General features: G+C 41.1%; 1 protein-coding gene across 1 annotated transcript in view; it reads right to left on the bottom strand.

Annotated features, from left to right (window-relative positions):
• The window catches only part of si:dkey-112m2.1 (transmembrane protein 132C), a 591189-nt gene that overhangs the window by 40406 nt on the left and 535275 nt on the right, over window positions 1-15508 (bottom strand). Inside the window, exon 7 of the mRNA XM_061876686.1 lies at window positions 3420-3628. Within this exon, the coding sequence (XP_061732670.1) occupies window positions 3420-3628 (209 nt within the window). The remainder of the gene's footprint in view (window positions 1-3419; window positions 3629-15508) is intronic.

Here is a 15508-nt window from a genome sequence, read left to right on the forward strand (position 1 = left end):
TGGTGTTTTTTGTTCAAATGTAAAGTATTTTCCGATTTAAATGGCAGGGCTGTGCATCTCATACAGTAGGTAACTCAGATACTTAAAGCTCCACTTAAAGGGGACTATTTTTCACAATCATTATGAAAGACATGACCAGTGTTTTTTTTTTTTTTTTTAAATGCATTCTACTTATTGAATTAATTCAATCAAAAGTCTGCTTAAAATGAAGCCCATGGGAGCCATTCATTTCTGCTCACAGAGCACAGGAAAAAAAACATCCAACCTTCATTAGGTTTTTATACACATAATGTAAGTATATATGTAATGTAGTACCGGGCACATTTACAATACCATTTATTATTTACGTATGTTGATCATTTTAAGCCTACCTGACGCGGCTGGAGAAAAACAATTTGACTAGTGACTGGAACGAGCTTACCTGATGGTCGAAGAAGCTCGTACAGCTCATATAATTCCAAACAGTGGCACTGAGCATAATCGGTGCGTTATTCTAATCCATGACAACTTCCTGAAGAATGTGATGATACCTGTAAGCGCTGTTGTTGGTAGTCTATGTATTGTTGATGTTGTCATCACTATCCCATCAGTCCGAGCGTGAAGCATTTGACATTAACCAGACTGATTTTGGAGAATCTCCCCTCCCTAAAGCATAGTTGACAGAGCTACGTCAAAGGTTAGACGAAAGAGCAGCTGTCTTTTCCCTCGATGAATTTGATGTTGGTTTAGCGAAGAGAGTCGAGCATAATATTCGCATGACGGACCAAAGACCATTCCGTGAACGTTCCGGATGCATTGCTCCTGCAGACATCGATGACGTGCGTCGCCACATTCAAAAGTTGCTTGCGGCAGGTATCCTCAAGGAGTCTGGAAGCCCCTACGCATCTCTAATTGTCACTGTGAGGAAAAACGAATGTTGACGTTAGGATGTGCATCGACTATCGCACGCTCAATAGCCGTACCATTCCTGATCAGTATACCACGCCACACATCAATAAAGCATTGGACTGTCTCTCTGGTAGCAGTTTTCCGTCCTCGATTTGAGAAATGGCTACTAATACATAAGAGGAGAAGGACAAAGAAAAGACAGCCTTCCTTTGTCCCCTAGGCTTCTATCAGTTTGACAAAATGCTCCAAGGCATCACTGGAGTCCCCACAAATTTTCAATGCTTGGTGGAGAAAGCGGTTGTTGACATAAACCTCCTTCAAGTCCTCGTGTATCTGGATGATCTATTTGTGTTTGGGTGAACACTTGAGGACCATAAAGAAAGGTTGCTTAAAGTGCTTGATTGGCTTCAGGAAGTTGGGCTGAAAATCTTGCTTGACAAATGTCAGATCTGGCCGACAAAAGTCAATAATGTTGGCCACATCGTCTCTGCGGATGGCATTGCAGCTGACCCAGATAAGATAGAGACTGTCACCAACTGGCCCAGACATCACAACCTGAAAGTTCTCTGATCCTTCCTCAGCTTTTGTGGGTACTATCGTCGATTTATCCAGAGCTACTCGTCGGTTGTCCGCACACTCACAGATCTCACCAGAGGTTATGCTCCCACAAAGAAAAGGGAAAAGCCCCAACAAGGCAAAAAAGAACCCTTGCCTGAATGACAAAGAGCCATTTGGTTGCAGACGGGATGAGTCCTGCACAGAGGCATTTAAAAAGATCAAACTTTGCCTTACAAATGCTCCAGTATTGGCTTTCACGGGTTCAAACAAGCCTTGCGTTTTGCACGTGGACGCAAGTCTTAGTGGCCTCGGAACAGTTCTCTATCAGGACTAAAATGACTGAGACCTGTGGCGTTTGTTAAGTCAATCTGCCAGCGTGTCGGCGCTCTTGAGTCCCACAAAGAATCTCCCAATTATGTGGAAAAACTGGGCATGCCTCCTGATTGTATCCCTGAAGTGTATGCCTACCCAACATGTATGTAGCTGAACATGTTAAATCAATTCCTCCCACTTCCAAAGACATGCACCTGGGGATAGGTTGATTGGCAACACTAAATTGGCCCTAGTGTGTGAATGTTGTCTGTCTATCTGTGTTGGCCCTGCGATGAGGTGGCGACTTGTCCAGGGTGTACCCTGCCTTCCGCCCGATTGTAGCTGAGATAGGCGCCAGCGCCCCCCGCGACCCCGAAAGGGAATAAGCGGTAGAAAATGGATGGATGGATGTTAAATCAAATGTCCAGACCGGAGCTAATAGCAGCTCTAAGTCAAGAAGCTGTGTTAAAGGTCACAATGCAAGCAAATAAATCCGGTAAATGGCCTGAAGAGATCAGGTCCAATCCCAAAATGCCTGACATGATAAGAGAAATTGCAAAACTTGTGATGAAAGATGGACTTCTCTGTTGTGTCAGTACCAGTCAAACTGGAAGGCAAAAAAATCAACTACTGCCTACTGAGTTTAGAAAAATTGTCTTCAAATCTGTACATGATGATCTTGGCCAGTTTCTTTAGGCCGAAAATGGCCTCAGACGTGGAGCAGTACATAAAAAACTGTGGAGAGTGCGTGCTACAAAAAACTCCAGGCCAATGAGCTGCCCCCCTCCGCCAGATTGTTTGCAAAAGACAGATGGACCTGGTATGTATGGGTTTCTTCTGCATGGACAGACGTTTAGAAAGGGGAGCGTGTAACCAGCAAAAACTATAATTACTCAAGTTTATGTAAAAGCACAGTTCATAATACCAGGTATAGCTACAAAAACAGTAAACAGCATAAATAAGTCGTATATGTTATAAATAGCTAAAATCGTACTACATTTATGGATTAATGTAAGTATCTGTTAACTACAGCCAATCTACTTTATTTCATGTTATTTTGAAGGGTAAACAGGAAGTGACTATCCTTTTACCTGGAAGTGACTATCCTCTTACCTTGCCTCCCTTTTTCTTTTTTTGTCTCTAGAGACCAAACTTTTTGTTTCTTTGGTTGTTTTGCAGCTTCTGCTATGATAGCAGTAACTGCACGTAGGTGTTTGCATCAACTTCCGTCTTTAGTGGCGCTAATGCATCATTAAGATGGATGCCAACCGCCGTAAAACACAAAGAAGAACAATTATGTCTCTGTATTGCATGCGGAAGTGGTGAATGACGTGTGCCGTAAAGCAAGTCAGCACATTCGTAGTTTTTCTTTTTTTTTTGTGGCAGTGTTCCTGCCACCCTCGTCAAAGTTGCTAAGTGCCAGTGAGAGAGATACTGACCCCCTCAGGCCATGACAGAGGTGTCATTCAACTGGTTGAAAGTCGATGTATCCCAAAAGTTATGAAACTATATAATGAAAGTTGAAAAGTTTTTTAGTGTTGCTTTAACAATAAAATAATTTAATAACCATGCGTTAAAATTTAGTCAAGTCTTTTAGCTGTGCACTTACTTTTGAACAAGCCTTGATTAAGAATGATGATCTTGGACTGTTTAAGTCCTACCTTTTTTTTCCTTTCATACCGGGGACCCTCCAGCCCCTGATTTGACTGAGTTCAGGGTCGGCCATGTCGATGAACAACGGGAGGCGTGGCATCCATACGCTCATCTCCAGCTGTGCACTCAGGAAGCTGTAAGTGAAGTTCAGCATCACGCCGCGCTTTCCTCTCGTCTCTTTTCCGTTCACATACACATAGTCACATCTCTCCGACACCTTGAATGGAGCAAAGTTGGGAGAAAGGGGAAAAAATATTAATAAGAAGAAAATTATTAAGTCGCAGTGCTTCACAAAGTGAAGTGTAAAGACCGGTGCTGCTTTTCATGACCATACATACTTGCCAACCTTGAGACCTCTGATTTCGGGAGGTTGACTGTCAGTGATATCTAGCTATTTATATATATATATATATATATATATATATATATATATATATATATATATATATATATATATATATAATATATATATATATATATAATATATATATTATATATATATATAAAAAAGAAATACTTGAATTTCAATGTTCATTTATTTACACATATACACAAACATAACACTCATCTGCTCATTGTTGAGTTAAGGGTTGAAATGTCCATCTTTGTTCTATTCTCTGTCACTATTTTTCTAACCATATGCATGCACAGCTAGACTCTCTGGCAGAGAAGAAGTCTAGCAAAACTCCTAGCCATTATGGACAACACCTCCTACCCACTACACTCGGACCTTGCGGAGAGAATGAGCACGTTCAGTGGAAGGCTCGGACTCCCCAAATGTAACACGGAACGACAGAGGAGGTCCTTCATACCGACAGCCATCAGACTGTATAATGCATATGTTCCTTGACTGCACTTAAATGTAGAATATATATAGAATATATTTATATTATTCTTTTATTATATATATAATATACTATATATATATTATATTATTTATTATTATGATTGTTTATTGTGAGCAAACTGTGGTGCTTAATTAAATAAAGTACATTCTATTCTACATTCTATTCTATTCTATGTACAGTAGATGGCAGCATTGTCCTGTTTAAGAGTGTCACAAGTTCACAACATTGGAGCTTACGGCACACAAACTGCTTTACGGTAGACGAAAATGTGACTGCTGTTGTGTGTTATTACCGGGCTGTAAGGACGTCATTAGGCAGGCTCGGTCTTTATACAGTGGTAAAGCAAACGTGAAAACAGACTGTCGACACGTCACTCAGGTCCGCTTGGAGCTGGAGGGGGCGTGGCCTCCAACTCCGCCTGAATTTTGGAAAATTTTCGGGAAAAAAATTTGTCCCGGGAGGTTTTCGGGAGGGACGCTGAATTTCGGGAGTCTCCCGGAAAATCCGGGAGGGTTGGCAAGTAAGTTACCATCTCAGTATTGTGTGTAGTTATTAGCTATTTTTATATCAAACCTTTTGTTATTGATTCTTGATTAGAAGTTCAGACCACTTTCAAGAACATATAGGAAATAGTCAGCTACTAGAGTGCCAGTAATAACCAGACACATACTCTATTAGCAGTGTACATCTGTCTGGCTGTTGTTGTTAATATCCACTCAATGTGTGTGTTGCCTTTACATATAAAACAGGAGTGTCCACACTTTTTCAGCAGGCGAGCTAATTTTTAAATGACCTCATCTTCATATATATATATATATATATATTCATATAGATATATATATATATATATATATTCATATATATATATATATATATATATATATATGTATATTCATATCTCTATATATATATATATATATATATATATATTTAAAACGTTTACATACACTTGTAAAGAACATAATAAATACTTTCTACAACTTTTTTTTGAGAGAGTGAATGGAGCACATATTTGTTGGTCACAAAAAACATTTATAATGTTTGGTTCTTGTTGGCTGCTGTGTCACAGTGTGATGGTGAAGTGAAGTGAATTATATTTTTATATAGCGCTTTTTCTCTAGTGACTCAAAGCGCTTTACATAGTGAAACCCAATATCTAAGTTACATTCAAACCAGTGTGGGTGGCACTGGAAGCAGGTGGGTAAAGTGTCTTGCCCAAGGACACAACGGCAGTGACTAGGATGGCGGAAGCGGGAATCGGTGCTTCTTCATGTTTGATATCAAGTTGCCTTGGCAACATTCGCGCACGGGAGAGGGAGCTACGGAGAGCGGGGAAGCCTCCGGTGTTGGCACCTGTGAGCGGACGAGGACCTGGCTGTGACGAGCGCCAGGAGGTACCGGAGAGGCCCGGACGGCGAAACTGGATAGCGGCCAGTGGCAGCGGCGCTGTGAGCGGACGAAGACCCGGCTGTGACGAGCGCCAGGAGCTACCGGAGAGGCCCGGACGGCGAGGCCCAGCTAGCGACCTGTGGCAGCGGTACCACCACCTTACGCTTGCCAGACGACATCTGCCTGGACTAGGCAGCAGCCGTGGTCAACATGGGGCCGAAGAAAGTGCTCTCTACGGATGAAAGTGAGGAAATAAGAAGATCTCTGGAATTTTTGACAACAGAAATTTCAGCCATCAAACAATATCAGCAGACAATCATGCAACTGGTGGAGGTAAAAACTCTACGAGTTGAGAATGAAGCAAAAAACTTACAGATAGAACAATTAACAGACAGAGTGGACGAACTAGAACAATACACTCGAATGAATGATGTTGTTCTGACCGGGTTTAATGTTAGGCCCCGTTCGTATGCTCGGGCGGTGGCCGCCGACGATGGAGAGGAGACTGGAAATATGGACATGTCCACCGAAAGTCAGGTAGCAACATTTTTGGAGTCCAAGGGTATAACAGTGGATATTGCAAATGTAGAAGCTTGCCACCCACTCCATAGGAAGAAGGACGGAAAAACACTAGCAATAATAATGAGGTTCGTCAATAGGAAACACAAAATTGCATTACTAAAACAAGGGAAGAAGTTAAGAGGAACAGATGTGTACATAAATGAATATTTAACAAAGGAAAACGCAGACGTAGCCAGAAAAGCACGTAGTTTAAGAAAACAAGGCAAAATACAACAAACATGGACTGCAAACTGCAAAATATTTATTAAACTCAATGGAACACCAGAAGAAACAAGAGTAATACTCATAAGGAAAATAGCAGAGCTCGATAAATATCGATAACGATAAATAAATTAACCACAATCATGACACAAACAAACAATAATCAATCAGAAAGAGAATTCATAACCTTTTCCAGCATTGATCATAATGAGACAGAATTGGACAGTGTTGTAGATCCAGACACTAACTTTTTTTCTCACGTGGACAATAATTGCTTATATTATACAGAAGTGCAATTCAACACCAACATTATTTCCAGAAACAAACTGTCAATTATTCATATTAACTGCAGAAGCTTGTACGCAAATTTTAACAATATGAAATCATTTTTGGAACAATTTGTAGAACCTTTCAAAATTATTGTTGTATCAGAAACATGGATGGACACAAAAAAAGGAAAGGACTTTGAACTAGAAGGATATGAACTCAATTATATTAATAGATCAAATAAGAATAGAGGTGGAGTTGCTGTGTATGTGATGAAGGACTTCCATTACAGGGTGGTAAAAAACATGTGACTCGCTATTGACAATGTTTTAGAGTGTATAACCATTGAGGTATGTCATGAAAGAAGGAGAAATATATTGATCAGTTGTATATATAGAACACCCAATTCAAGTATTGAAGGATTTGAAGACTGGATTAAGGGAACTTTTAGTGCAATCAGCCAAAAAGTACTTTTTCTATGTGGAGATTCCAATATAGATCTCTTGAACCCCAATAAGCAAAAGTCCATTAACGATTTTATAGATACAATGTACAGTATGAGTTTGTATCCCCAAATCACAAGGCCATTCAGAATTGCAAGTCACGGTGCTATACTCATTGATAATATTTTCACCAATGTCTTTGATAATAATACAATAAGTGGACTGTTAACAACTGACATCAGTGACAATCTGCCAGTTTTTACTGTTTATGATGGGAATTACAAGAAGAAAAACATCGACAAAAAGACATTTCAAAGACTATGCACAGAGGAAAGAATAAATTCAAATCAAAGAGGATTTGGGGAGACAAACTTGCGACAATGTATACAATGAAGATGATGTGGATGATGCATATGGGAAATTTTTCAACACTTTTGTAACACTCTACGATAAACATTATCCTTGGAAAGAACTCAGTAAGAAGCAAAAGAAAAAATATCAACCATGGAATGACAAAAGGATTGAGAAATGCATGTCACAAAAAAAATACTTTATATCGAATATTTATAACACAGAGATCCATAGAGGCAGCAAATAAGTATAAGAAATATAAAAACAAGCTAATTGGTATATTTAGGGCATCTAAGAAGGAATACTATAGTCAATTATTAAACAGGAATAGAAACAATATGAGAGCGACTTGGGGCATCCTAAATAGCATCATTAAAAATGGTGCTAAGAAAAATTACCCCCAGTACTTTCTAGATGGGAATACTAAAAATGACAATATGAATCAAATAGTTGAACGTTTTAATGACTACTTTATTAATGTCGGAAAATATCTGGAACAAAAAATTCCAAAAGCAGATGATGGGTCAGTTGAGGACTTGAGTGAGCTCATAGACAGAAATCCCAATTCCATGTTTTTAAAGAAGGTGACAAAAGAAGAAGTCATCAAAATTGTAAATAATTGTAAATCTAAGACCTCAACTGACTGTCATGGAATAAATATGGTAACAATAAAAAACGTTATACAAGACATTTCAGAACCTCTTATATATATTAGTAATGTATCATTTTTAACCGGCAAATTCCCTGACAAAATGAAAATTGCTAAAGTTGTACCAATTCATAAGAAGCACACACCAGTTCACTAACTATAGACCAGTTTCATTCCTTCCACAATTCTCCAAAATAATAGAAAAACTATTCAATAGTAGATTAGATACATTTATCAAGAAAAGTGGGACGCTCGTGGAGAACCAATTTGGATTTAGAGCAAATATCTCAACTTCAATAGTTACGACTGGTTGGCATAGAGATGCCAAATTGGTCCCTTTGTGGATGCGTCGGCATGAACACAGCAACGGTAAGTTTAAATGATTTTTTACATTTAACAAAAACAGACTATGAACAAAAACACTGGAGCTAACAGACAAAAATAAACCAAGGGCGCTAGCATGAAAGCTAGGAATAGAAAATACAAAAAAACTATACTTGGCACGAAGCACACAAAAGAGTAAACAAAAAACATTCAGCATGAAAGCTGGAATATCGAGTGGCTTAGCGTAAGAGCTAGCGAGAAAATACATACGGGTAGTAGACAGTCGTGAATGTTGCTCGAAGGCAAATTAGAGTCCCAGAAAGAATGACGAAAAGGGACGGGCTTAAATAGGTGAGTAATCAAAAAGTGACAGGTGTGCAGAAACCGTAATTAACAGGTGGGATCAATGAGGAACCATGGTGACTGACTAAACAGGAAGTAAGAGTGTAGAACATTGATACAACAACTGGAAGTATAAAACATATGTGGTGATCCAAGTAGCGGATCGCAACAGTATCCCCCCCCCAAAAAAGACAGATTCTAGATGTCCAAAAAAAAACAAAGAAAAAACTTGAACCCCCTCCCCACAACAAGACAGTCCACAGAAGAAGGGAGGGCGGAGGGAGGCCATGGCGGAGGGGTCGCCAGGTCGCGTGTCCCCCGAATCCACCGAGGACAGGCAATGTGGCGGCGGCGGATGGAACGCCGGTGCCGAAAGAGTTTTGGCGGCCGACCTCGAAAAGGCCACATCAGTGGCCGCCTTGCAGGATGAGGTGCCCGGCGAGGCGGACGACCTCGCAGAGGCCACACCCGTGGCAGACGTGGAGGAGGCTTGGCAGCAGCAGACGAAGCTGCGGGGGCTGCAGCCGAAGCAGGTGCAGAGGCCGGCGGAGGATCAGGTGCAGAGGCTGGCGGAGGATCAGGTGCAGAGGCCGGCGGAGGATCAGGTGTTGGCTTCAGCCGAGGAGCAGGTGTTGGCTTCAGCCGAGGATCAGGCGTTGGCTTCAGCCGAGGATCAGGCGTTGGCTTCAGCCGAGGATCAGGCGTTGGCTTCAGCCGAGGAGCAGGCGTTGCAGCCGAAGAAGGCGGCGTTGTGGAGTCTGGCGTAGTCGTCGCCGTCGTAGAGGTCGGCGAAGTCGTCGCCGTCGTGGAGGCCGGCGTAGTCGTCGGCGTCGTGGAAGAAGGCGTAGTAGTCGGCGTCGTGGAAGAAGGCGTAGTAGTCGGCGTGGAAACTGCAGTCGTCGACGCAGGTGTTGGAGTGGGTTCCAACTTAAGAGCTGGTGTGGACTCCAGCTTTGGAGCTGGTGCTGGAGCGGTCTCCAGCTTTGGAGCTAATGCTGGAGTGGGTTCCAGCTGTAGGGCTGGTGCTGGAGTGGGTTCTAGCTTAGGAACAGGTGCTGGTGCGAGGACCAGGAAAGAGTCAATTGCTGGCGTGAGAACCAGACTAGGATTCGGTGCTGGTGTGTGAACCAGGCGAGAGACCGAAGCTGGTGTGGGAACCAGGTTAAGAACAGTGCCGAACATCGGTGGTGGAAGACGTGCTGGAGGTAATGACCTCGCAAGTCTGAACACCGGTGGAGGAGGTCTACTTGGTCGTTGTGATTTGACCGGGGGAAACACAGGTGGAGGAGGTCTACAAGGCCGTTGAGACTTGGCCGCGGGAAAAACAGGTGGAGGAGGTCTACAAGGCCGTTGAGACTTGGCCGGGGGAAACACAGGTGGAGGAGGTCTACGAGGAAGAGCTAAGCGGAATACAGGTGGCGGCGGCCTAGGAAAAGCTAGCGGTTTAACGGGCCGAAAAACAGTTAAGGGTGGCCTCAAAGGAGGTTGCGGTTTGACAGTTTGAAGAACAGGTAGCGTCTGTGCCACCTCCGCAACACAGCTATAGGCCATAGCACCCCCCTCCAGACGGGAATCCCAGACCCGTTCCCTGTGGTCAGGGACTGACCATAAGGGAGGGTGGTGGGAGGTTTGGAGGCGGGCAGACTCCTCCCCTCTATATTGTCCAGAGTGTCCCTTTGAAAAGGGAGAAAAAACCTTGGACTTGGGCGGAGAATGAGGTTTTACAGGTGGAGTTGAAAAAACAGATGGATGGGATTTACCAGAATAATAAAAAGCAAAAATGTCCTGGTAATTCTGTATTTTATTATTAATGTTATTGTCATTAGAAAATGGATGAGAAAGAGAATCTTCAAAAAAAACTTCCTCGTTGATGATGTCATCAACAGAGGACGGGTTTGCGTTACCGGGGGGCGTTGACGAAATGACGTCATCTGCGCGGGACACAAGTTGGGAATTTGCCCAGTCGGCAAAACTGTTAGCAAAGTGTGTTATTGGGTCCCCAAACAATGGTGTAGGGGTCTTGTATGCTGACTGTAGGTTGCTGTGTTTATAAGGAGGGAGGCATGGAGTGGGAAAGTCACTGATGGTGCACGAAGCCATCGTTCGCGGCTTCCGCCTACGCGGACGAGCGCGAGCGCTGCAGGAGGGAAACTCACCGGACCCGGAAGCATCGATCGGAACCAGGTTTCCCTCAAAGTCCCACATCATGCTATCGTCTGGATTGCATCGGATAGTTTCAGCCTCCATCGCTCGGAATACCTTCCATGTGCATTCGTCGAAGGTCTCCTCATGGTTGCCAGACGCGAAGGAACTTTTCTTTCTTGCTGGGACTCTACTGTTACGACTGGTTGGCATAGTGATGCCAAATTGGTCCCTTCGTGGATGCGTCGGCATGAACACAGCAACGGTAAGTTTAAATGATTTATTACATTTAACAAAAACAGACTATGAACAAAAACACTGGAGCTAACAGACAAAAATAAACCAAGGGCTCTAGCATGAAAGCTAGGAATAGAAAACACAAAAAAACTATACTTGGCACGAAGCACACAAAAGAGTAAACAAAAAACATTCAGCATGAAAGCTGGAATATCGAGTGGCTTAGCGTAAGAGCTAGCGAGAAAATACATACGGGTAGTAGACAGTCGTGAATGTTGCTCGAAGGCAAATTAGAGTCCCAGAAAGAATGACGAAAAGGGACGGGCTTAAATAGGTGAGTAATCAAAAAGTTACAGGTGTGCAGAAACCGTGATTAGCAGGTGGGATCAATGAGGAACCATGGTGACTGACTAAACAGGAAGTAAGAGTGTAGAACAGTGATACAACAACTGGAAGTATAAAACATATGTGGTGATCCAAGTAGCGGATCGCAACATCAATAGCATTAATCAAAATAACAGAGGAAATTATTAATGCAATGGACGGTAAAGAATGTGCAGCCGCAGTATTCATGGGTTTAACAAAAGCATTTGACACAATTAATCATGATATTTTAATTCAAAAACTAGAACGTTATGGCATCAGAGGTTTGGTCTTGAGCTGGATAAGAAGTTATTTAACCAAAGGAAGCAATATGTGAAGATGGGTGAAAATAGTTCAACACGATTGGATATATCTTGTGGTGTACCCAGGGATCAATACTGGGACCAAGATTGTTCAATCTTTATATAAACGATATTTGCAAAGTTACAAAAGACTTGAAGTTAGTTTTATTTGCAGACAACACAACTGATTTCTGTTCAGGAGAGAACACACCGAAGATAATACAAATAATAACGGAAGAAATTAATAAATTAAAAAAATGGTTTGATAAAAACAGGCTATCCTTGAATCTCAGTACAACTAAAATAATGCTATTCGGTAACAGTAGAAAAGAGCATCAGACATGAATACTAATAGATGGAATAGATATCGAAAGGGTTAAAGAAACCAGATTTTTGGGAGTATTAATAGATGATAAAATGAACTGGAAATCTCATATACAAAACATACAACATAAGGTGGCAAAAAATATTTCAATAATGAATAAAGCAAAATACGTCCTGGGCCAAAAATCACTTTATATTCTCTACTGCTCGCTAGTGTTACCATATCTGAGTTATTGTGCATAAATATGGGGAAACAACTACAAATGTGCGCTACATTCGTTAACTGTGTTACAAAAAAAGATCGATTAGAATAATACACAATGTTGGATATAGAGAACATACAAACCCTTTATTTATTGAGTCAAAAATATTAAAGCTCGATGACTTGATAAAATTGCAAACAGCTAAATTGATGTACAAAGTAAACTATAACCTGCTACCAAAGAATGTAAAACAATTCTTCTCAACTAAAGAGGAGAAATATAACCTTAGAGGAAAATCTAACTTAAAACATTTGTATGCCTGTACAACACTTAAAACTTTTAGCATATCAGTATGTGGAATTAAATTATGGAATGGATTAAGTAAAGAAGTTAAACATTGTACTGATATGACCCAGTTTAAGAGGATGTTTAAATTAATAGTGCTTAAAAAGTACAAAGAAGAAATATTATGAGAAACACTTTCAAACTTATTGAAAATAAGATATTCTTCATCTTAGTATGTTAATGACTGAAATAATTAAGTACATGTTAGAAAACTGCTGTGTTACTCACTCACAGATGTCATTTTGCTATTTGATATTTTGCTGTAAAGAAGGTCAGTGAATGAATGTATATATTTGTGGGCGCTATGAAGTGGAAACGGGGTAGGATTAAATAAGCTTTGCTTCTTCCTACTCCTTTTCGGACATGATGTATTGTGTATTGCGAAATGATGAAATTACCTGATGTATAATGTTGTATGTATGTCATGTTCAAAATAAACTAAGAAAAGAAAAGAAAGAATTTAGTACAAGTGTACTGAAAATGTGACCAAACCTACTGGGTCAAAAGTATACATACAGCAATGTTAATATTTGGATAACATGTCCCTTGGCATGTTTCACTGCAAGAAGGCACTTTTGGTAGCTATCCACAAGTTGTGTGTTTGGGGTCATTGTCCGGTTGGAACACCCAACTGCGCCCAAGACCCGACCCATCAAAAGTGGTAAAGGAATGGCTAAATCAGGCTAGAATGAAGGTTTTAAGGATGGCCTTCCAAAAGTCCTAACTTAAACGTGTGGACTATACTGAAGAAACAAGTCCATGTCAGAAAACCAACAAATTTATCTGAACTGCACCGATTTTTGTCAAGAGGAGTGGTCAAACATTCAACCAGAAGCTTGTGGATGGCTACCAAAAGCGCCTTATTGCAGTGAAACTTGTCAAGGGACATGTAAGCAAATATTAACATTGCTGTATGTATACTTTTGACCCAGCACTTTCGCTCACATTTTCAGTAGACCCATAATAAATTCATAAAAGAAGCAAACTTAATGAATGTTTTTTTGTGAGCAACAAGTACTGTATGTGCTCCAATCACTCTATCACAAAAAAATGAGTTGTAGAAAGACTGCCATGACATCATGTTCTTTACAAGTGCATGTTGTGTATACTTACATCGTAAGTGTTTTTTGGATGACACCTGCAGTGTCCAAGGTCAGACTCACAAGGTAAAATCCTCTGTAATTAATACACTGTCACAACACCAACCTTCAACTTCATCTAAAGAAGTAAGAAGCGCCTGGTAACTTTAATGTTTTGACTTCGAACGCAGAGCCCAGTGAGCCACATAGTCAAACATGAGGCACAGAGCCTGGCTTAGAGTCCTGCCATTGTTTGAGAGCAAAATACAGAAAGATTTACCCAAAACTACATTAAATCATAGAGACAGTTCCTCCATTTCATGACATGGTGGAGACACTGAATTCCAATAACAAAATATAGAAGATTTGTATTGATAAGTTAGCGATATATGGGCAGAAAGGGTTAGTGCGTCTGCCTCACAATACGAAGGTCCTGCAGTCCTGGGTTCAAATCCAGGCTCAGGATCTTTCTGTGTGGAGTTTGCATGTTCTCACCGTGAATGCGTGGGTTCCCTCCGGGTACTCCGGCTTCCTCCCACTTCCAAAGACATGCACCTGGGGATAGGTTGATTGGCAACACTAAATTGGCCCTAGTGTGTGAATGTGAGTGTGAATGTTGTCTGTCTATCTGTGTTGGCCCTGCGATGCGGTGGCGACTTGTCCAGGGTGTACCCCGCCTTCCGCCCGATTGTAGCTGAGATAGGCGCCAGCGCCCCCCGCGACCTCAAAAAGGGAATAAGCGGTAGAAAATGGATGGATGGAAGTTAGCGATTTAGCATTGTAGCTTAAACGGACTCCATGTAGATGAGATAAACAGGACATTGCTATATTTTTGCATGGATGTATGGTACGTACTCGTTTTTAAAGTAGGCAGAACAACACAAGTACACTATATACTGTATATACTGTAGCTGGGTTGCTTATGATGTCATATCTATTTTTTACTTCACACGGTCAAGTCGCTTAAGCATAGCATTAAAACAAGAGAGAGTGAGTGTAGAGTTTGAGCAGAAAATGCTGTATTGCTGTTCTGTTCTTGGGTGTTCCAATCGTTCAAATAAAGAGATAAGAAAGAGCTTTCATAAAGTCACGAAAGAAGTGGTTCATAAAGGTCATAAAGTCAGGGGAAAAAAGTGAACGCCATTAAAGGAAATGGCTCTTAAAAATATCACTTTCATCATCGTGTGGAATACAATTGGACAATGGTTGTGTGTATGTATATATATAAATATATATATATATATATATATATATATATATATATATATATATATATATATATATATATATATATATATATATATATATATACTGTACATATACGTCTCCCATAACAATGTGACTTCGGAGTATGTTAAGGTAACATGCAGAGTTCCACAGGGTTCGGTTCTTGGCCCTGCATTCTTAAGCATCTGCATCAGGGGTCTCAAACTCAATTTACCTGGGGGCCACTGGATGCAGAAACTGGGTGAAGCTGGGCCGCATAAAATGATTTGTAAAAAAAAATCTATCATGCACTTTTTAATGAATTCATCTTCTTTGAATATCTCTCTCGCCCTAGCAACATACTTGCCATCTCTCGCGATCTTTCCGGGAAAAACACCCGAATATCAGTTGCTTTCCTGACAATCTCCCGGGGCGATTATTTTCCCGGTTTTCACCCGGACATCAATATTAAGGGCGTGCCGTGATGGCACTGCCTCTAG

Source organism: Nerophis ophidion, linkage group LG17 (assembly GCF_033978795.1).
Source record: "Nerophis ophidion isolate RoL-2023_Sa linkage group LG17, RoL_Noph_v1.0, whole genome shotgun sequence".
In the NCBI taxonomy this organism is placed as follows: domain Eukaryota; kingdom Metazoa; phylum Chordata; class Actinopteri; order Syngnathiformes; family Syngnathidae; genus Nerophis; species Nerophis ophidion.